The sequence below is a fragment of the Exophiala spinifera genome, assembly GCF_000836115.1.
Source record: "Exophiala spinifera strain CBS 89968 unplaced genomic scaffold supercont1.4, whole genome shotgun sequence".
Taxonomy (NCBI): domain Eukaryota; kingdom Fungi; phylum Ascomycota; class Eurotiomycetes; order Chaetothyriales; family Herpotrichiellaceae; genus Exophiala; species Exophiala spinifera.
In genome coordinates, this window is record NW_015622516.1 from 813268 (window position 1) to 833559 (window position 20292).

General features: G+C 52.5%; 6 protein-coding genes across 6 annotated transcripts; 3 read left to right on the forward strand and 3 right to left on the reverse strand.

Annotated features, from left to right (window-relative positions):
- Nucleotides 1–723: 723 nt before the first annotated feature.
- On the reverse strand, nucleotides 724–6654 carry PV08_05488 (uncharacterized protein; the record flags this gene model as incomplete). Its single annotated transcript, XM_016379831.1, has 1 exon — nucleotides 724–6654. The coding sequence occupies one exon, from the start codon at nucleotides 6652–6654 to the stop codon at nucleotides 724–726; it is 5931 nt and encodes a 1976-aa protein (XP_016235658.1).
- Nucleotides 6655–7601: 947 nt separating this feature from the next.
- On the reverse strand, nucleotides 7602–8351 carry PV08_05489 (adenine phosphoribosyltransferase; the record flags this gene model as incomplete). The annotated part of the gene is made up of 3 exons (XM_016379832.1): nucleotides 7602–8090; nucleotides 8147–8232; nucleotides 8282–8351. 3 exons carry the CDS (start codon nucleotides 8349–8351, stop codon nucleotides 7602–7604), a joined length of 645 nt encoding a protein of 214 aa, XP_016235659.1.
- Nucleotides 8352–11091: 2740 nt separating this feature from the next.
- On the forward strand, nucleotides 11092–13473 carry PV08_05490 (uncharacterized protein; the record flags this gene model as incomplete). Its single annotated transcript, XM_016379833.1, has 1 exon — nucleotides 11092–13473. The coding sequence occupies one exon, from the start codon at nucleotides 11092–11094 to the stop codon at nucleotides 13471–13473; it is 2382 nt and encodes a 793-aa protein (XP_016235660.1).
- A 103-nt stretch (nucleotides 13474–13576) lies between these two features.
- PV08_05491 (uncharacterized protein) lies at nucleotides 13577–14966 on the reverse strand (the record flags this gene model as incomplete). Its single annotated transcript, XM_016379834.1, has 3 exons — nucleotides 13577–13764; nucleotides 13859–14685; nucleotides 14749–14966. 3 exons carry the CDS (start codon nucleotides 14964–14966, stop codon nucleotides 13577–13579), a joined length of 1233 nt encoding a protein of 410 aa, XP_016235661.1.
- Nucleotides 14967–15945: 979 nt separating this feature from the next.
- PV08_05492 (uncharacterized protein) lies at nucleotides 15946–17618 on the forward strand (the record flags this gene model as incomplete). Its single annotated transcript, XM_016379835.1, has 2 exons — nucleotides 15946–16140; nucleotides 16194–17618. The coding sequence occupies 2 exons, from the start codon at nucleotides 15946–15948 to the stop codon at nucleotides 17616–17618; spliced, it is 1620 nt and encodes a 539-aa protein (XP_016235662.1).
- A 570-nt stretch (nucleotides 17619–18188) lies between these two features.
- Nucleotides 18189–20244, forward strand: PV08_05493 (uncharacterized protein; the record flags this gene model as incomplete). Its single annotated transcript, XM_016379836.1, has 4 exons — nucleotides 18189–18272; nucleotides 18323–18462; nucleotides 18510–19965; nucleotides 20014–20244. 4 exons carry the CDS (start codon nucleotides 18189–18191, stop codon nucleotides 20242–20244), a joined length of 1911 nt encoding a protein of 636 aa, XP_016235663.1.
- Nucleotides 20245–20292: the final 48 nt, after the last annotated feature.

The window sequence follows — 20292 nt, forward strand, 5'->3', positions numbered from 1 at the left end:
CTCAGAGGCTCCGCGGCAAAGTGGTGGCGAAAAGGAAGATGCCCCAACGCGGCGCGAGGCTTCAGTGCTTGAGCAATATTTTGTCTCAGCAGTTTAGCGGGTAACGTGTGCGTACGATAAAGCCTGGATGGTTGGTTTCCACTTGTGTGGCTGGGGTTCACTGCCAAAATTTGGTTTAACTGCTAGTAAGGGGTTTTACCAGTCAACAATGGAGCGATGGCGATAGGAGGCGTCGAAGAAAGACGCCCAGTATCCCCAGGATTTCGGAGTTTATAGAAGCTTTGCGTCTCCGGAGTTGGAGTCCCCGGCCAAGTTTCGCCGAGAAACCCTACTGTGGAGACCGGAAGCAAGCCGAAAGCTTATACCAAACACTTTTTTGTGCTTTGAGTTGTAAAATCCATGAAATCACCCTCAGTGGCCCCAGGGCCTGATCGAATTACTCACCTTCAGTTTCAGTACCAGAAAGGACGGTGACATTTCCAACACGTAGCCATTAAAGCGGGAACCGGCAATCCTCCAAAAATCTTCTCCCGCAGGTGACAGCCGTACCAAACGCAAACCAAAAATAACAGAGCAGAAGGCGGGCATTGCTGTGCAATTGTTCATTCCTACACTGTCATTTTTATACACTTCCAACTCGTTTATCGTATCCATCATACACTACGAAACCTGTATATCGCTTTCATACTGGTAATTCCATAAGGAAGTCGCGACGTTTTCTTTTTAATACTCGTAATCATCATATGCACTGCCATCGTACCGTCTTCTGATACTTCCAGATATGCTACTCAGGTCCACACTCTGTCTCTCGTCAGGCCGGAGTGAGTCTCCTATCGGCTTCCTGTCATAAGGGGCTCTAGGACCCGGTGCTTCTCGTGGAGCCTCTTGTCCATAGTAAGGAGGCTGCCTTGGCGTTCTCATCGCATCGGGCTGTGGATACCGAGCCTGTTGGCTTGGGAGCATCGAACGGCCGGTCGCTGCTCCTCTGGCTTGGTTGTAAGCAGCCGACGCACTAGCCATTTGTTCCCGAGCCGGGCTTTTAGGCCCAGGCGACGTGATAAAGTCGAAACTCGGTACCGAAGCAGGTATTGAATTTCGAAATGGGTTTCCCTGGTCCTCATAGGGGCTTTCAGCATCACTTTCGATGCGTAGTGCGCTAGAAGAGCGGGGTATCGCCGAAGTTGGCGTTGCAGTGGCTGTATAGCTTGTGGGAGTATTTTCCGTACTTTCATTAGGCTGGTACTCGTCAGGATTGACAAGGGAGAGTCGTGGCGGACCACTTTGGTCAATATCCAGCTGCGAACTCGAACCTGAGTAGGTTCCAAATTGCCTGTCCAAGTCGTCTGGATCTGCGTTGGGATCGAAGAACTTTTCGTCAGTCAGGTACGGGTTGTTTTGATCATCATCGTCGTCAAAGTTCGAGGTTGGCATTTCGACCACGCCCTCGGGAAGGGTATAAGGCCTGTCTGTGAGAGACACACCCGCCTGTTTTTCTGTTGGCGTTGCAGCGTCCTCGTAGAGCCCCGTCGGGTCGATTTGATAGTGGTTGGGCGGCAGGGAGAAAGGTAGCTCTGGAACGCTACTAGACCGCCTGGTACCACCGCCGGGCTCCTGTTGGATGCTGTTCTGCGACTCTGATGCGACTGAGGCTCGCGCTTGGCCTGCTTGACTTGGGGTTTTGGCCACAATGCTGGTCGATTTGCGGTCGGCTGGTATCTGGAAATGACCATCGGGACCGTCTGGATCGCGGATGCCGAACTGAGCAATGGTTCGCAGCTTGCGAGTCACCCAAGAGGCCAGAATCTTTCCTCTTTGTTTTTCGGAAAGTCTGCTCCGTGGGAAGTCGCCTTGGCCAACGAAAGCAACAATGTCAACCACGATCTGATGCTCATGGAGAGCGGCATTCACAATGACTGGTACGATGGAAGCAAGATAGGCTTTGCGGAAGACTTCGACGAGGACCACAACCAATCCGCCAGCCTGGAACACCGCACACCCCCCGGGGGTGATATTCCGGTGACACCTCTCGATGCTGTTTTCGATGTCAATGGGAAAGTGGTTGAGGCCATTGACCTCAAACGTCTCTCCAATACTTCCAAGCACGAACAGTATCTGCATTTCCACAGGCTGATTCCCCGGCCCAATAGGCCTCGTAACGTTGTGAAGAAAACCAAGATCACCTGTTCGCACGTACGTCTGAGTGGCATCGCCCCCGACAATATGGCCGTTGAACCTCTCCTCGTCGAAGAGTTGCTTGGACATGTAGAAAGACTTGGCACATGCTTCGGATTGTATCCAAATCTCACCAAACTCGCCAACGTGGCAGAGCTGACAAGTTTCGGGGTTAACGATGGCTATGCGAGTGGCCACAGGCACCATTCCAGAGTCTTGGACGCATAGCGCGGTTGGATCCGTATCTGGATCGACCGGATATACTAAGCCCCTCCTGAGGGCGCGAACGTCCAGCCAGAGCTCAATCGGCTCTATCGACATGTAGCTGCGCGAGGCGATCATGGGATTGAGGTGATGAGCATATATGGTGTTGATGGCAGTTCTTTCAAGGCCTGTTTGTGCGAAATGCACTCTTGCTTTAGAGAAGAGGTCCAGCCGTGGTCGACTTTCGGCAATGACCATCAGATTCTTTAGCTCGTGCAAGGGGAAGCCTTTGCCAACAACATTGGCCATAGCAAAATCCAACATCTGAGTTGTCGCATAGGAGTCCTTCACCTTGTACCGGGCCAAGGCCAGGAATAGTGCTCCAGGATTTTGTGCAAAGTCTAGAGGTGACATCAAATACGTGGTGCTGCCGTTGTAAACACCCAAAGTCACCGTATGTAGAAAGCCAATGCCAATTGTACTCCTGACGCAAGCCAGCACAGGTTTGGAGCTTGTCATTTGGCAAGTTTCTTTTTGCACCTTACACATACCAAGAATTGTGTCGTGTCCTAGCTGTACAGACACTCGGCGTTGGTCGGGCGTCCAATAGGTCCAGATTAGGACCGGATTCGAAGGCGATACCCAGGATCGGTTCATCGTAAGGCCCAGCTCCCTACAGCCATGCGATTGCTTCGACGGCTTGGTAGTATTGTAGACATTCGGAATATGTGTCTTGAGATACTGGGCGGACTGCTTGAGGTGCTGCGATACGAGTTTCTGCTTGAAGAGATGATCCACCTCAGTGTTGCAGAGAACAGCCTTTACACGCATGTCAGCGACAATGTGCAGATACGCTGGAGCATCTTCGGAGAGTCGATTCGCGTCCAGCGGTGCGATTGGGATTGCAATGGCGCCAAGAACCATGCAAGCATAGATGGCGAAGACGTAATCCTCAGAGTGAGTATACATCAAGATGACATGATCGCTGGGCTTGATCTTGATCTTGTTCCGTAGGTACAACGCAACAGCAGCCACTCGCTGGTCGAACTTCTTCCATGTGAGGCCCTTGCCCTCTTTTCCTCGCCCATCTATTGTGCAGTATGCGAGTTCGTCTGCCTGCCTCGCGACGCGCCACTGCATCAAGTCGAAGATGTTTGTGAAATTGCTCAGCGAAGTGGAGGTGCGATCGTCAATAACAACTTCTCGTGGGTCGACTCCGGACCATTGTGTCTCTTGCTCGTACAGAAGATCCATCCTCACGCCACTCGACGTTGCAGACCAGATCCCGCCGCTGATATCTTCTCCACAGGGCAGATTCTGGACCGCTCGTTCTACACCAAATTTGACATGGACACAAGGCAGTGAACCATTGTCGAACTCTTTCCGACAAAGCATATTGCCAATCTCACGTCGACCATTTTTCGTGACCCTAGGTAGAATTCCTGGTGCGGTGATAAGAACGCAATATACTCTGAGGTGGTGTTCTTGGTAGAGAACTTCCATGGTCCGCTCGGCCAAGGAGTCAAGGAGTGCAATGTCTAGCTGTCGAGGGGGGCCGCCCGACGATATCGGGGCAGTTGAGGCCGATGGCGACTCGAGGAGAATTATCGGAAGGTGCTCGTCGTTGACAAAACAGTCAAACGCGGAACAGTCGTGGATCTTGGGGACATTCTTCATGATGCTGAGGATGAGGTGTTGGACAAAGAAATAGCGGTGTTCCTGCACAGCAAGACCGTGCTCCACCCATTCAACTCTCTGTCTCAAGCGGTCTTCGTACAGCCCAAGAACATAGATTTTGCCCTCTATAACACAGCCAAGGAGGCCAGTTCGCAGAAACTCGGGATCTATGGCAGTCGGTGTTGGATTTCCTTCCTTGAAACAGTAGGGCCGAGCATGAAAAATGGTCTCAGTGTGCTTGGGAAGGGCCCAAAACCCACCGGACAGTGAGGGTGAATCAACCCAGATTTCTCCTATCGAATTTGGGGTGCACAGTAAGCCAGATTCAGGATCAACGACCGCCAAGGTGGCATCTGGTATGGGATAACCAAAAGCTCCGCATCGGACGGCATTCGGATAAGAGCTCGCTTTGGCGCGTGCCTCGGACCCCATTGCAAGGACAACGATATCGTTGGTCTTCAAGGCTTCCTTGTCAAGTAACACTTCACCCAGGTCTTCCGTTGAACGCTGTTGTGTAGTCGGCCTAGTCGATCCGCCACCAATCAAACTACTGCCAAAACCTGGCTTGTTGGCGGCGGTGTCATCCTCTTTCTTCGCTTCAACTTCTTGCTCACGGTCCATTTCATGACTCAACGAGCAGCCCATTCTCTCCTCGCCACCCAGCCAATCACGCATACTGATCACCATACCACCATGTTCCGGCAGGCACAGCATCGGGGCAACGATCTCTCGGGCTCGAGGGTTGCGCAGCGGTTTCAGCCAGCGGTCGGCTAGAAGCTCATGAAATTCGGCATCCACCGTCAACGTATCGATCATACACAGCTTGACACTGCTGAAATTTGGCTCGGACCCGCGTTTGTAATTTCTGGTCGTCATAGGATCCGCTTGATAGTTGTAGACGGCGCGCTTCAGACCTGGATAATCTGCGACAAGAAGGGTTGTCTTGTGTTTGGTGATGAGATGGGCATAAAGGCCAGCAGTCTCAATCGTCCGTTGATCGATGTAAATTACTGTATGACCGCCATAGATGTTGAACAATACCCCGAGGATCATGCCGATGCTTTGCCTCGGGTCCAGATAGCTAAGTATAGTCTCACCACGTCTCGAACCGGTGATCAAGTGGCCCTGCTTGTCGCGCAAGGCTGGATTAAAAGTATCAGCTCTGGTGTTACTTGTCGCCGAAGTAATCATTGCGCTGAGTGTGGCCATTTGATGCATGATGGTCTTGTGGCTCATGACAACACCTCGGAGATCTCCAGTAGGGGCGGTCGAGAATTCAATGTACGCGAGATCAGGGACCACGAGTGGTGGCTCATCTCCCTTCTTCTTGGGATGATAGCTACCAAACTCGTTAGTCTTCCACCACTCCACGCCTCGGGGCCAATTTTGCTTCGCAGCAGTAATGTCTCGCTGGAAATTTTTCAGGTTTGCTTCGGTCGTCAAGGCAAGATGTGCTTGGGTAGACGTCAACACGACGTTCAGTCGAGCATAATTCTTCAGATCGTTGATCGGTACAGCCACTACGCCGGCTATGAAACAACCAAGCAGAGCCACGGCGAATTCGATAATCTCGTTCTCGGTGTAGATTAGCGCAACGCGATCGCCCTTGTATAGGCTACTCTTATCCCTGATGACCTGGGCAACCTTTTCTGCACGGCTGCAGAGCTTTTCCCAAGTAATTGAGACAATCTCTTTGCCTTTCTGATCGAGCACCCAGTATGCGGCCTGTTTAGAGGTTGTCTTTGCTCGGTGACGGAGTACGGCAGCGATGTTGTCGAAAACAGACATCTCTATATGTGTGTCGTGGGGGTCGCAGATGGCGAAAGGAACTTCCCGAGGCTCTAATGGCATCTGATGTATTGCTGCTCCTCCCGTGAGCTCGCCAGCACCCAAGAACGGCGGCGCGATTTGCGCTGTAGGCGATGTGACCTCGCTTTGAGAGTACCGCTGTACTTTTCCGCCGTAATTCTCCTGTTGGTCTTCTCTTTGTTGTCCAGCAAAATCAGAAAAGTATCCCTGTTGCGAGTCGAGCATCGTGGAACTTCGTGTGTCGGTACCTCCATACGTCTGTTGAGTCTCAGGATTGAACGCATAGTTTTGGCTTAAAAGAGTCTGTGTTCGGGAGAAGTCGTTGTTCGCAGTCAGGAAGGTGTCATTGCGATGATCAAATGATGAGCCTGACAGAGATCCATGCGAGGCCGGCCCTGCTTCCCGCTCTTGAAATCTTTGCACATGGCTCTGGGCTGTGGAACTCCGTCTGGTATCGTTCATATATTCATCCTTGACCAGTGAGGCTCGCCGACCGCCGGTGGGATAGATTTCTGTCAGTGTGCCATTTCGTGAATGTCCGCCCACAGATCGCCCGGTTAGTGCTGCAAGGGAGGCTGCTCTAGAGGCATCGTTCGAGGCGGGATGGTCACTATCATCAGGCGAATGTACGCGAAGCCCCCTTGACTGTGATGGACCCGGTGCAGGGCTGATGTACTGTGAGAGAATAAGAGTGCGTCTCTTTTCGTATCCTTTCCTGGTGATGTCCCCTTCTTCAAGTTCCTCGTCTAGCTTGCGCAGAGCGTCTTCCAGCTCATGATTGACGCCGGCCATTTCGGTAGTGCTTCGGGATCATTGAGCGCTCGTGTGCAGGGGTTGCAAGCACGGACTGGCGATAGATAGTAGCTGCAGGGGGCGGAGGACGTCAGGTCCAGGCTGTTCGTATAATAGCACAAACTAAGCGAGTGACATGCAGAAGTGTGCAAGGTGGTGATCTTTTGATGAATGTTCGCACACCCGTTGAAGCCAGCGTTAAATGTGAAACTGCCATGGAACAGCCGGGCGCATGTGGGGATCAAGATCGCCGAACCGTTTTAAGCACTTCAGATTTCTGCGATGCTCCGAACGCAATACGCCGCATAGAGTATTGATTCTTGCTGTTAAGTAATGTCTGCCAGCAGCAGAAGTTCACCAGTGCCTGTGTCACTGACTTGGTACACTTTTGAACGTATCAGTCCGACGGTAGGTACCAATACCATCCAAGGGTTATCAATCATCAATGAAGATATTCAAAGTCTATCTCTATCTGACGACTCTAACTCTGGGAGTTTGCAGGGTTTTGATCCCTGGCTGGAAGCACATTTCCGATATAAAGACATTATGTAGAATGGGCCGAGTTGCATTGTAGAGGCTGCATGGTTGGTAGGAAAGATTTGCAAGTCAATAACAAGAACGGTTGAAGAATCATCACGCTATCCTGGTTCGCCATCATCGCGAAACCACCGACGCTGAAAAGAATCAAACAGGGGTTCGAAGCAGGACGCGGTGCTTTTGCTTGGGGCCTGCCCATCATCAAGTCCTTACATAGAACTTTCGAGGCACTGCAAATTCAGTGACGATGACTTTGCTAGTCTTCCGAATTCGACGTCGTTTGTCAAGGTTGGATGTTAAAAATTGACTATATCGACAAAGTCCAGACAACGATCTTGAAGCTTAGGCAGCAGTTCCGTCTGTTGAAGGGATCCGTGCCGTACAGCTTTCGATTCTGATCGTGGTGGCACTCATTCAGACTGGCTTTCGGTTAGCGTATATACCGGGGCGTTGAGTTTGTTTCGGCCGCCCAAGAAGGTGAGTTCAATGATGAAGATGTAGCCGATTAAAGTGCCGCCACATTTGTTGACCAGAGTACCAGCTGCAGAGGCTGAACCACCGGTTGCGATGAGGTCATCCACAATCAAGACCTTTTGACCAGGTTGTATGGCATCCGCTTGGATAGCAAAGGTATCGGTGCCATATTCCTTCTCATAGGTAGCAGTCTCGAGTCGACCAGGAAGCTTGCCCGCTTTCCTGACCGGCACAAATGCTGCCCCGAATTTTAGAGCTAATGTCGGGCCAAAGAGGAAACCTCTGGCATCAAGGCCGACAATCACATCTGGTTTGTTGGCAGGGCCAAAACTCTCGAAGATTTGTAGCTCGTAGGCTCGGATGAGATCCTGATGTAGCGAGTGAGAGGAGAAAAGAGGAAAGATGTCTTCGAATAGTATTCCTTTCTGGAGGAAAAGTTTCAGTACAAGTTCACGACGAGGTCTTGACGGGATATACCAACTTTGGGAAAATCTGGGTACTGCTTCAATCCGGCTTTTATCTTCGCCTTCAGTTCTGAAAGCGTTTGAGCACTGGAGAGTTGGGAGGCTGCGATGGTTAGCAAGGCTGTACACCAAGACTCTGAAGATCAACGAACTGGTGGAGGAGGCATGGGGCTCTGATCGCGAGGCGCCATGACTGGTATGCGTATCCTCTGAAGGAGTCATGCTGAGAAGGAACGGTCAGATGTAGGAGGACGTAGGCAGGATAAATATGGGACGAGAAAAAAAGAGATGACAACAAAGAGCCGTCGCACAAGACGAGCGGCGCAGAACGAATCAGTTTGGCATGCAAGGGCGTCCACCGTAGTGGAGGGACGAGGACGCTGGTGGGATGCAGGTGCAGTTCGCTGGATGTCGCTAGGCTCGGGACATGGGAGCGCTATTCCAGAGACGCCCGCAGGCTCCGGGCGTCCTCAGCATCAGCCATTTTGTTTGCATGTGTGATGTTACAGACCCTGCGCAGCCGGGGCCTTTCCCAGCAATCTTCCAACTGACGTGATTGAAGTCGACGGGTCGCGGGAATAACGAAGCGATTGTACACAATTGGGGGGTTGACTGACACCACCAGACGGCGGTGTGCGCAATGAGGGCGATCCACTCTGCATCCTTGATAAACCTTTCCGATCGAGCAGCGCAAAGTCTGTGGCATGTGTATGTTTCTGATTTACTCCAGATGAGCAGAAGGATACCCGATCCGAGGTCTACGCCTTTTCTGGTGTTGCTGGTCGAATTGGGATGTCTGGCCTGCCCTCGCCTTTTCTGGTGGGAAAAGTGGGATGTCCGATGTTGGGCTGATAACGATCTCTGTATGATAAAGAAACGTGGGCTGCCGCCGATGGGAGCATCGTCCGGAGGATTGGTCAACACGCCCTGCCTCGCTTGACTCCCTTCACCCTGTGCGTGAGATTGAGGACGCGGATGCCTCTCTGCTGTAGACATGCAAGCCTCAGGCCAAAGACACAAAGCCGATGCCACAACGATTACGGGCTCCATCTTCTCACGGACGGGCCGCCATATGGTGGAGCTGAACGAGAAAACCTCCAGACAACTGAGCATGCCCTTGATCACTGGTGAACGAGAGTCTCTGCTAAGTGTCGTGTCATCACTGGCCTCGTATCAAGACCTGTTTGTCATGCTCCGCCAGCTTGCAGGTACGATGTGTTGCAATGGAGAACCCCTATGAGTATATTTTTTTTTACATCCGCTACGCGTTCGGACCCGGACAATCCACACAGTCATAGCCCATCACATCAGTCTGACCCGCTGGGAGCCTGGCTTGAGGTTGCTAAGAGGACATGTTCTGGATTGTAGGATCGGCTCCTGCATGGTGAGGATCATCTGTGATCAGCACACGCTGCTCTCCATGCTTGACCGTAACTGTACTTATTGTTCACCTCGAAGTTTCAGGTCTGGCTGTTGATAGCGAAAGGCATTCGATGGCGTAGACTGGCGGTCACAACAAGTGCATCTGCCATTACGATTCTGCCACGCAACTACTGCAAGCCACTTGCAACGAAACCAGACCCTGATCCTGGCTCTCTGCGACAACTCGGCATCCCACTGGCAACTGGCAGAAACGGCTCCTAAGGTGACATGATTGACCGCTCTAGGAGCGCTGCTTCTAGGCCCCATGCAGTGCTCTTAGTCATTTTCTAGACACTCTGCATGCGATACCTTGGTCGACATACGAGCTTCCATACTTCGGAAACACATTGTGTGTGCCAATAGCATAATTGCCATTACCGAATTTTACAAGGAGCATTCTAATCCACGCTGAATAAGGCAGAACACAAGGCGACAAGTGCTTCTAGAGGGGACACGTGAAGCCGTGCTACGTAAATGAAAGTGCAATATCCACATGCATAAATACATACAATACATACCTAGGTCAGTTGAGGAAGTCTGCACCACCCGGCAATGCCTATTTGGGTTGTCATTCATGTGGCCACTTTGTTCTGCCGATGAGTAAACCCATTGCCATCTATTATCAGCACCGAAGCATGGATATTACTCCACAAGTGCTGAGATATTCTTTAACCCGAATCCGGATCCTTCGCCGTGGGCTCCGACTCTGATTGTGCCGCATGGAGGGTTTGACGATCGAGGTCCTCTACGTATCAGCAAAAAGTTGAGACGAGCGTCCTCAGATCGGGAACTCCTCAATCTCAAGACATGACAGCAGGAAAGCAGCTCCGTCAAGGTGATTGAGGTGGCCAGTTGCTCCGTGACTTACACGAGGAGGCCAGAGCACGGGCATCTATCAAGTCGGACTGGACATGCGCGGCACGGTAAACGCGCCGACCCTTGGTTGCATCGAGGATATGGACGTACATTGTATCATTGACCAAGTTCCTGCTCGTTTGTCGTGATGAACACGATGTCCCAGGTGGAGCACATGAATGAATCATGATACGACAAGCTAGCAGCGCCTGGCCAGATATGGTGTACAATACTCACAATGGAAGACATTCTGCTTGACAGGCATAATTGCATGGGTATGCGGTCGATATCCTGGCCGCCATTTCCAATAGGGAAATCCCGCGTCCTTTGGCATAGCGGTGATCATGAACGCGCTGGATACATGCATAATCTGTAACACTCCAGCGCTCGGGCGATTCTGGAGTTCCATTCTAAATCCGTTGGGAGATGTCTGAAACTTGGACTGTCACACTCGGTAGCTGGGGCATAGCAGGGTAACTCTCTGAGTAAGTCGTAGACAAGGGTCAGAAGAAGAAAGGTGATCGCAGAGCCCGAGCCCGAGCCACCCTTGGCCAGTGAGCCCTTCGAGAACCTTGCTCCTTTCGGAAGATCTGCAGTCAGCCGAAGTCATGCCGAACGACAAGAAAAATATTCTGCTTTGCCGAATTGACGCTTCAGTCGGCCAATGATCATATCCAAGACGACCATGGTTCGCTCAAGAGAAGAGGATGAGTTTGTCTTGACACTCTCTGACAATGACGATGCAGCCTCGATCGAGTCCGAGTCTGACGCCGCAGCCCCCAATTTAAAACGCAAGCGCAACGAAGTCAAAAATGGCGGCAAGTCAAAGAGGCAGAAAACACAAGGGAAGGCCAAACAACCACTTGCATCGTCTCCACCTGAGTCAGAAAGTGACGAGGACCATGGTGTTGATGATGGCGCCATAGACTCCGAGTTCGAGTTCGACGTCGCCGCCAATCCTGTTCAAGAAGAGCTCGAAGAGTTCGACGGCTGGGGAGAAGGCAGCAAAGTCAACGGTCGAGGAAGTCAAAAGGGAGTGGACATCGATGAGCTCATTGCACGTCGGTCTGTCAAGAAGCAGCAAAAACCCAAGGCCGATAGCGTAGGAGAAGCCGAGAGTACAAGCGAGGAAGAAGACGAAACAGAGGAAGATGAAGATGACATCCAAATTCCAGACTTCGAAGACGATGAACTAGTGGCAGACGACACCTTTGGCGCAGGGGCAGTGTCTGAAGACGACGAGCAAAGCTCAAGCACTGATGACGAGTCTGGCGATGATGCATCTGACAATGACTCGGTTGCCTCGCCTGTCGCCCATCCAGACGACTTGGCCTCTGACCATGAGGACTCAGACGCCGAGTCGCAGGCTTCCGCAGATGCTGAAGAACAGGCCAAACGAGCAGCATTCTTTGCTCCGGAGGAGAAGGTGAAGCAAGCCGACCTCAAATCTGTGTCTTCGTTCCAACAATTCTCCCTCTCTCGCCCCATTTTACGAGGATTGGCTTCGTTGTCCTTCACGGCGCCCACACCAATTCAGACCCGTGCGGTGCCGGTCGCGCTTCAAGGCCTCGATGTGGTCGGTTCAGCCGTCACAGGTTCCGGCAAAACAGCAGCATTCCTGCTTCCCATCCTGGAACGACTGCTCTATCGTCCACGAAAGGTCCCCACAACCCGCGTCGCCATCCTGATGCCCACCCGTGAGCTGGCAGTACAATGCTACAATGTCGCAACGGCGCTGGCGCGCTTTACGGACATCACCTTTGCTCAGGTTGTCGGTGGTTTCTCGCTTCGCGAACAGGAAAATATCCTTAAGAAACGGCCCGACGTTGTCATTGCCACACCGGGCCGTTTCATCGATCACATGCGTAACTCGCCAAGTTTCACCGTCGAAAACATCGAGATCCTCGTGCTCGACGAAGCCGACCGCATGCTTGAGACCGGGTTTGAAGACGAACTGAATGAGATCCTCAAGACCATCCCCAAGTCGAGGCAGACAATGCTCTTCTCCGCAACCATGACGGACAGTGTCGACAAGCTTGTGCGCGTTGGCATGAACAGGCCGGTTCGACTCTCTGTGGACGCGAAGAAGAGTACGACCGCTGGACTTACGCAAGAATTTGTACGCTTGAGACCCGGCCGCGAGAACATGCGTCTCGCGACCTTGTGCGTACTATGCAAGAATGCTTTCACAGAGCGGGTGATTGTGTTCTTCAGGCAGAAGAAGGAAGCGCATCGAGTCCGGATTATATTCGGCCTTCTTGGTATCAAGGCCGGTGAACTGCACGGCAGTATGACGCAGGACCAACGTATTAACGCGGTGAACGCCTTCCGCGAAGGCCGGACGACGCACCTCCTCGCCACCGACTTGGCGAGTAGAGGTCTTGATATCAAGAATGTCATGACTGTGGTGAACTACGAAGCACCTCAGACACACGAGATTTACGTGCACAGAGTAGGCCGCACAGCCCGTGCTGGCAGATCTGGTCGGTCGTGTACAATCGCGGCGGAGCCGGATCGCAAAGTCGTAAAAGCTGCCGTGAAGAGTGCGAGGGAGCAAGGCGCGAAAGTCGTCTCGAGAATCATGGACGTGAAGGAGGTTGATGCCATGAGGAGCCAAATTGAAGAAATGGAGAAGGACATTGAAGATATCCTGCGCGAGGAGAAGGAAGAAAGGCAGCTTGCCCAGACAGAGGCGGAGATTACCAGGGGCGAGAATCGAATCAAACATGAGGCCGAGATCATGGCGCGACCAAAGAGAACGTGGTTCGAGAGCGAGAAGGACAAACTTGACGCCAAGAAGAGAGGTCTGCTAGAATTGAACGGTCCCAACGGCGTGGTCAAAGTCAAGACGGAGAGAAAGAAACTGAGCAACAAGGACAAAAAGAAGTTGGATTTGCACAGGGAAAGGGTGGATGGAAAAATGTGGAAGAAAGGCAAGGGGAGTGAAGAGGCCGCTATCAGGGAGCGGAGAGAGCGCAAGAAGAAAAACAAAGGGGGAGGAGTCGGAGGTAAGACAGCAGCTGGAAAAGTGAAGAACAAGAACAAGAACATGAAGCGGAGGAGGTAAGACAGAGTAGCCGTTGAGCAGGAAATAATTCCAGATGGCATTCAGCTTGTCAAAGAGCCCAGCATTCATTTGTCGTATTCAAATTAGCTGGAAATGTGGTGCTCTATACTTCCTTCTGGCCTGCAGGCTTGAGTTTCCCTTGCTTAATGAGGTCGTCCACCTTGGGTGGCAGAACAAGGGCGCTCCTATCATTTCTTCTATAAAAATCGGCCACGATTTGCGCGGTTCGTGCGGGCTGATCCTCTTGGATGAAGTGACCACTGTCCGGGAAAACCTGTAGTTGGTACTTGCCTAAGGATGGATGTGACGGTCAGCACGACGAACGTAGCAGCTCTAGAGAACAAGGGGCGGCGAGACAGGGGCCCGCAGACAGCAGCTTACTCACCTTGCATTTGTCCGATCATCAACTCCTTGTCAAGTCTATCAGTGCCGGCAAGAAGTAGGAGCTTTCCACCGCGCGATTCGAGGAACTTTTTGGACAATCCAACGAACCAATCTTCCCAAAAGGGCTTCGTGGCCCCCAAATCCGTCCGCCAAAACCACAGGTCTTTGGTCTTGGCCTCGATGAGCAGCGACGGGACCGAAACACGTGCGGATGTCGTATTTCGTATCGTACGCGATTTGAGGTGCCATTCAATGCCCGACGCCAGAGAGGGGAACGACCTGGGCCGTGTCGAAAGGTACGTGTCCATACTCGACAGCGCGTCCATGGCAGAGCCCTCGACGACATCGAGGACGGCGTATGCCAACAGGGCATTGCCCAGGAGGCGTTCGTGGGCGACTTCTGTCACCACGGCCCCGCCCAGAGAGTGGCCGATGAGGACAATGTCAGGTAGGCTCGGCCACTTTGAGAGCGTCTTCACGGCGTTGACGACAAAGGCTACGTCCTCGGCAAGCGTGGTCAGGCTCAGATCCTGGGTTGGCGGGGGCCCGCCGGATGAGGTGGTCGTCGTCGTCTGACCGTGGCCGCGGGCGTCAAGGGAGAGCACTCCGGCACTCGGGAGGAGACTGAGGAGCTCATTTGTGAAGGCGGCAAATGACAGACCGGAGGAACCGGCGCCGTGGTGTGTAACTATCAAAGGGCCGGTGGATGTCGGCGGCGTGAAATAGACGTGGTGGTTGATCGTCTCCGAGGGGGTCTTTTGCTCAAACGACAGTGATTGCGAGAAGAAGTCTTCCCACGGCAGAGCCGTTGAGCGGGATTTTGCGGACCTCGAAGGACCTCGATGTCAGTAAACACAGCGGTCGAGGAAAATCAATGAGGTACAAACTTACCCTCTTGGTCTTTCAAATAGTTTTCGGCTGGGGGAGGGGACTATGGTGCCGGTCGAGGAGGTTGACGATGCCGACGATGACGAGTCGTTCGGAGACCCCGGAGTGTGGAGGGGCTGATCCTCTTGCTCTTCGTCACGCTCGTCGAGAATGGGAGGAGGAGGCTCGGGCGGTAAACGAGATAGATGAGCGCGGGCAAATGCCCGCTGGAGATCACTCATAACGGGCACGCCGGGAGTGGTACTGTAGAGGGAACAAAAGGCCGGGACAAGGCTGTGTAGGGAGTAGGAGGGCGGGCAAGAACAAGTACGATGACTAAGGTACCCGGCCTCAGGTGACGGGCGTCCAACCCGAAAGCACTTCTGCGGCTGCTGTGGCTCAAATGTCCGCCCGGAGCAGCGATCCAAAGTGTGGCGGTGTCTGGTGATGCGTGAGCTGCCGGCCAACAAGAGAGGCCAGGAAAGGTACCTAGGTAGGCACAGGAGTATAAGAGCACACGATTACGTTCTACAGCCCCCTCTGTCTGACCCTCCTCATAGCTACACACTACAGGCCGCCGACCCTACCTTACGTTAGATAGAAGGGCACGGTAGTTAGTTAGTGGTTGGACTAAAACTAAAAAGTAGAAAGGGATCCCTCCACGGAGCAAGCTAGGCGACGCTTAGCGGGCGATCTTAGGTGTTCGATGGATTATAGCGCGGGGACCAGCCTCACTAGCCTAAGTGAGAGCCTAGCGAGGTCTGCTCAGCACAAAACGACAGACGGACACTTCGACACCACCTCACTCCGGAGAGAGAGCCACTGACCACCGTTGCTCAAAGCTGACTACTGCAGGACGAAGCTGAGACCGGGAGCCTTAACTGAGGCGAATGTCAAACGATAAGGCATGTCTGGTGGCGTCTGGGCCCTGCGCTTGCCTCAAAGTTCGATCATGACGTCGTCGGAATAACTCTATGCGACCGACTACCTGCGCTGGGACCAGCTTCCGACCTGCCTTCATATTCTGGTCATTCACTCTGGATGACTTTCCAAGAACTCTGTACGTTCATCACCACTCGAGATCAATCCTCAGCTGTCGACCCGTCCTCTTTTGAAGGTGTCGTATTGCGGGTCGTATCCCGGGTACCTCTTCCTCCCTCTAACTACATCCTCCGCATATTGTACCTGTGTACGTTCCCAATCCAAGCCAGGTAGCCCATTATGGTGTCGCTCTGGGGCAGCAAGAAGGACGGTGAACAGCAACAACTCGACGATGAAGAGCGGGAGGAACAAGGGCGAAGAGCCACGTCTTCGCATAGCCAACCAAGTAGACTCTCAGAAGAGGCCAATGAACGAACGAGGTTGTTGCCTCGGCACGAACATGGCGTTGGCTACCTGAGTCCTGACGACCCTGCGGTAACGTTGCTATTCAATCTTCAATCCCTGAGCGCTGGCTGATCGATTTCCAGGTGTCTCCGTACAATCTATGGAGCGTTCGAGCGCTGCGATGGTTCGAGGTTCTCTTCTTGATCGTAACCTGCCTCTGGTGGGTTCTACTGTTCGTCTCGATTTTCATCAGTCCGCCAGGCATGCATTCAAGAGGCTCGGGATTCTTTGATGTCGCCTACACAACTCTCACCGTCGGCAATATCTTGACGGCCCTGTTGTTCTTTGCGACACCGTCCGCCGCAATGAGCATCCTCCAGATGGCAATCTCTGTTCTCTTGCTGATTGATATGATTATCATCTTAGCAGTGCCTCAAATAAGAGTCGAGGAAGGCTGGATCGGCATCGCGTCCGTTGTGTGGGCTGTTTTGATCGGAGCGTACAACGTCATCACCAACAGAACCGTGAAATGGGGCAAGGCCGAAGAGGAACAACGCCTCACTGGTCGCCAGGAAACCCGACGCTCGCTGCGAGAATGGTGTGCTGTCTTCACTGCTACCTTCATCATGGTCATCTTCGTCATCATCACTGTACTTCTGACTGCGACGTTGGTATTGCGTTCACGAGACGCCACGCTGAAATCCCCAGGAAAGCGCTATTTGGTGGATGGAGACAAGTATGCCGTGCATTTTGCCTGTGTCGGCAACCAAACCTATGACAAAGATGGAAACCCCAATCCCACAGTCCTTTTGGAAGGAGGCTATATGCCTGTCGAGTATACCTTCGAGGGATGGGTCTATGATGCCTACGTCAATGGCACAATTGACCGTTATTGCTATTGGGATCGACCTGGGTTGGCTTGGTCCGATAACGCCCCATCACCTCACTCGGCTGGAATGTCTGCCGATGCCATCTCCGAAGCATTGGCAATTGCAGGGGAAGAAGGTCCATGGATCCTTGTCTCGGCTGGCGTGGGCGGAGTATACAGTCGTGTTTTCTCGGCGAGACATCCACGGGACATCAAAGGTATGATGCTCATCGACGGTCTCCACGAGGATCTTCTGTACAAGATTGCCAGTCCTGGACGGGGTTTTGTCCTTTGGGGACGCGGCATCATTTCACCCCTTGGCTTAGACCGACTCGCTGGTGCATTATTCAAAGGCCGTCTCAAGGAGGACCGTGTGTTCGGCAGATCGTCTTATCAAGGGGGCAAGTTCATCAAAAACAAACTGCAAGAAAACCTGGTGGCTGAGTCTTTCACCAAGAATGAGGTACTAGCGGCACGGAACATACAGGATCCAAGCACTCCCTTGGTGGTTGTTACGTCTGGAATCCATATCAAACGCGATAAGGACTGGGAGCGGAAACAGGAAGACCTGACCAAGGTTACAGAGAAGCTGATCGCCTGGGATATTGTCAAAGGAGCTCCTGTGGAAGAGATCTGGAGGTCAGCGGAGGGTAGGCAAATTTTGGAGAAGCGTCTTGGTCAGTTGTACAAGGCATCTTAGGCAGGAGGTCTGATTGCGATCGGTTGTTCAACGTGGGAGGCGTTTATGGACTCGAACACCTAATTTGTCGATATAGGCCTAGCAAAAACGTGTGATTGTTATCGTGTTAATAGGTATTAATCAGTGATTTCAAGACATAGGAGTGATCTGAGCTGCAGCAGAAGATTGATGGTGTTCTCCCAAAGGGCTGTGGCAAGGCTGCCTGAGCTGCGTGCTGGGGCAAAGTTCCTGACTTCTGGTTACGGTAAGGTGATTATCTTTGTCAGTGACGCAATAAGCCAGTGCCTGCGCGGCGACGAAATGCTATGCTGTTCAAGGTACGGATATACACCACGGTACTTCGTATGCACACCACACCCATCACTCATGACTGCGGTCCTGCTTGCTCTTCGTTCTCCAAACAACTAATTGTTTCCGTTTCGTTCTCTGGAACGCGCCCTCACACACGATTCTCACGTCCCTATATTATTGATTCTCCTGCACCCCGAGACTCTTTCGGTTGTTTCTTCGCCTCAACAACGCCTAGCATTCAGAACTTCTCGGACCCTGTCCCAGAACCTCTCACACGATATGTTGTTGCGATTCGAGTCAAAATGGGGGCAATTTCGATTGAACGTGGAGCCGACCGATCACTTTTCGTCGTTAACGAGCCAGGTAGGGAACTTGTCTAATGATCTACCGAAAGATTGCTCACAACGCGGAAGATACTTGATCATCTACCCCCGGATACCGACGCTGCCACGATTGTCCTGAGTAACAAACCCGTCAGTTCGACACCAGACCCTGAGCGAGAGCGACGCTTGGCCGATTTACCAGGCGTGGAATTGCGGCAAGTCGGGCTCAAGTATGTTTCTCACATGCAATAGAGTCGATGTCTAACATGACAACCAGGCACGGTGACAAGCTATATATTGGGTATCAAGAGTCTCCAAATCTAGCTAATGGCCACACCAACGGCGAAGCCGCCACGAGTACGACCGCGCGACGACTGAACGGCACAATAGCCCTACCCGAGCCCGACGAGCCCATCCTCGCCCCCTCAGTCACATCTCCCACCCTCGTACGAAACCCATGGGAAGTGGTCAAGCAGTCCGCCCTCGATGATCGATTAGACAAGCAAGACGGAAAGATATCGCGACCAAGAGATCCCAAAATGTGTCGGCATGGCCCCAAAGGCATGTGCGACTATTGCCAGCCGTTGGAGCCTTACGACAAGAAATACCTTGACGAGAGGAAAATCAAACATCTATCTTTCCACAGTTACCTACGCAAGATCAATTCAGCCACGAACAAGCCCGAACTGAAAAGCTCATACATGCCACCATTGACGGAACCATACTACAGAGTGAAGAAAGACTGCCCTTCTGGTCATCCTCCATGGCCCGAAGGCATCTGTACAAAGTGTCAGCCGAGTGCAATCACTCTACAGCCGCAAGAGTTTCGGATGGTAGATCATGTCGAGTTCGCCTCGGCCGATATGGTTGATCGGCTGATCGACTTCTGGAGAAAGTCTGGTTGTCAGCGGCTGGGATATCTGTATGGCAGATATGATGAATACGCCGAGGTTCCACTGGGTGTCAGGGCCATTGTCGAAGCGATTTATGAGCCCCCTCAGATGTCCGAAGTCGATGGGCTGACATTATTAGAGTGGCCGAACGAAAAAGAGGTTGATGAGGTTGCAAGAATGTGTGGTCTCGAACGGGTGGGGGTTATCTTCACCGATCTGATGACTCCAGAAGATGGCGAAGGTCAAGCCGTGTGTAAGAGACACGTCGACTCGTATTTTCTCGCGTCGCTCGAGATTGCATTCGCTGCACGCCTTCAAGCACAGTACCCAAAGCCTTCTAAGTGGAGCGAGACTGGAAGGTTCGGATCTAATTTTGTGACATGCGTAGTCACCGGCGATCAGGACGAGACCATCACAATCAATGCTTACCAAGCGTCGAATGCTGCAGTCGAAATGGTGAGGGCGGACATTGTCGAGCCTTCAGCCGATCCATCCGTCATGCTGGTACAGTCTGAGGACGATGAAGGGGCTGGTTCTCAGTCACGATATATCCCCGAAGTATTCTATCGGCGCATCAATGAATACGGTGCAAATGTCCAGGAGAACGCAAAGCCCAGTTTCCCGGTGGAATACCTGCTTGTCTCGCTCACGGCAGGTATGCCCATCCAGCCCACCCCATTGTTCAAGAACAGTCGATTCCCGATAGAAAATCGAGAAGCCGTCGCGGAAGGCCAAAATCCCCGAGACGTCGCTAAGCAGCTTCGATCGTCGCAATCTGTGGACGCCGTGTCCGATTTCCATCTTCTATGCTTCATTCATGGCATGGGAGTGTTCAGCAAGGTAAGTTGAAATTTGGCTGGTCACACGCGCGCTTCTAACAATATTCAGGACGAAGAACGATTGCTCTGCAAGGTTGCAACCAAGCGTGACCAGATTGATGCAATTCATTTGACAGACTCGTCTGGATGGGGAACCCTGATGGCGATTCTCGAAACATATGGTGAGCGGCCCTTGAAACGTCCATGGACATTGGAACCGCAAGAGGACGATGGCGAAGCTGGCAGCCCATCAGAGATTCTGGCTAAGCGATTCAAACAGGCGGCTAGCCTCGAGCGCTAGGTGTTGAAACCTCCCCAGGAGCACGAACGACGACTGAAACTGCCCAAG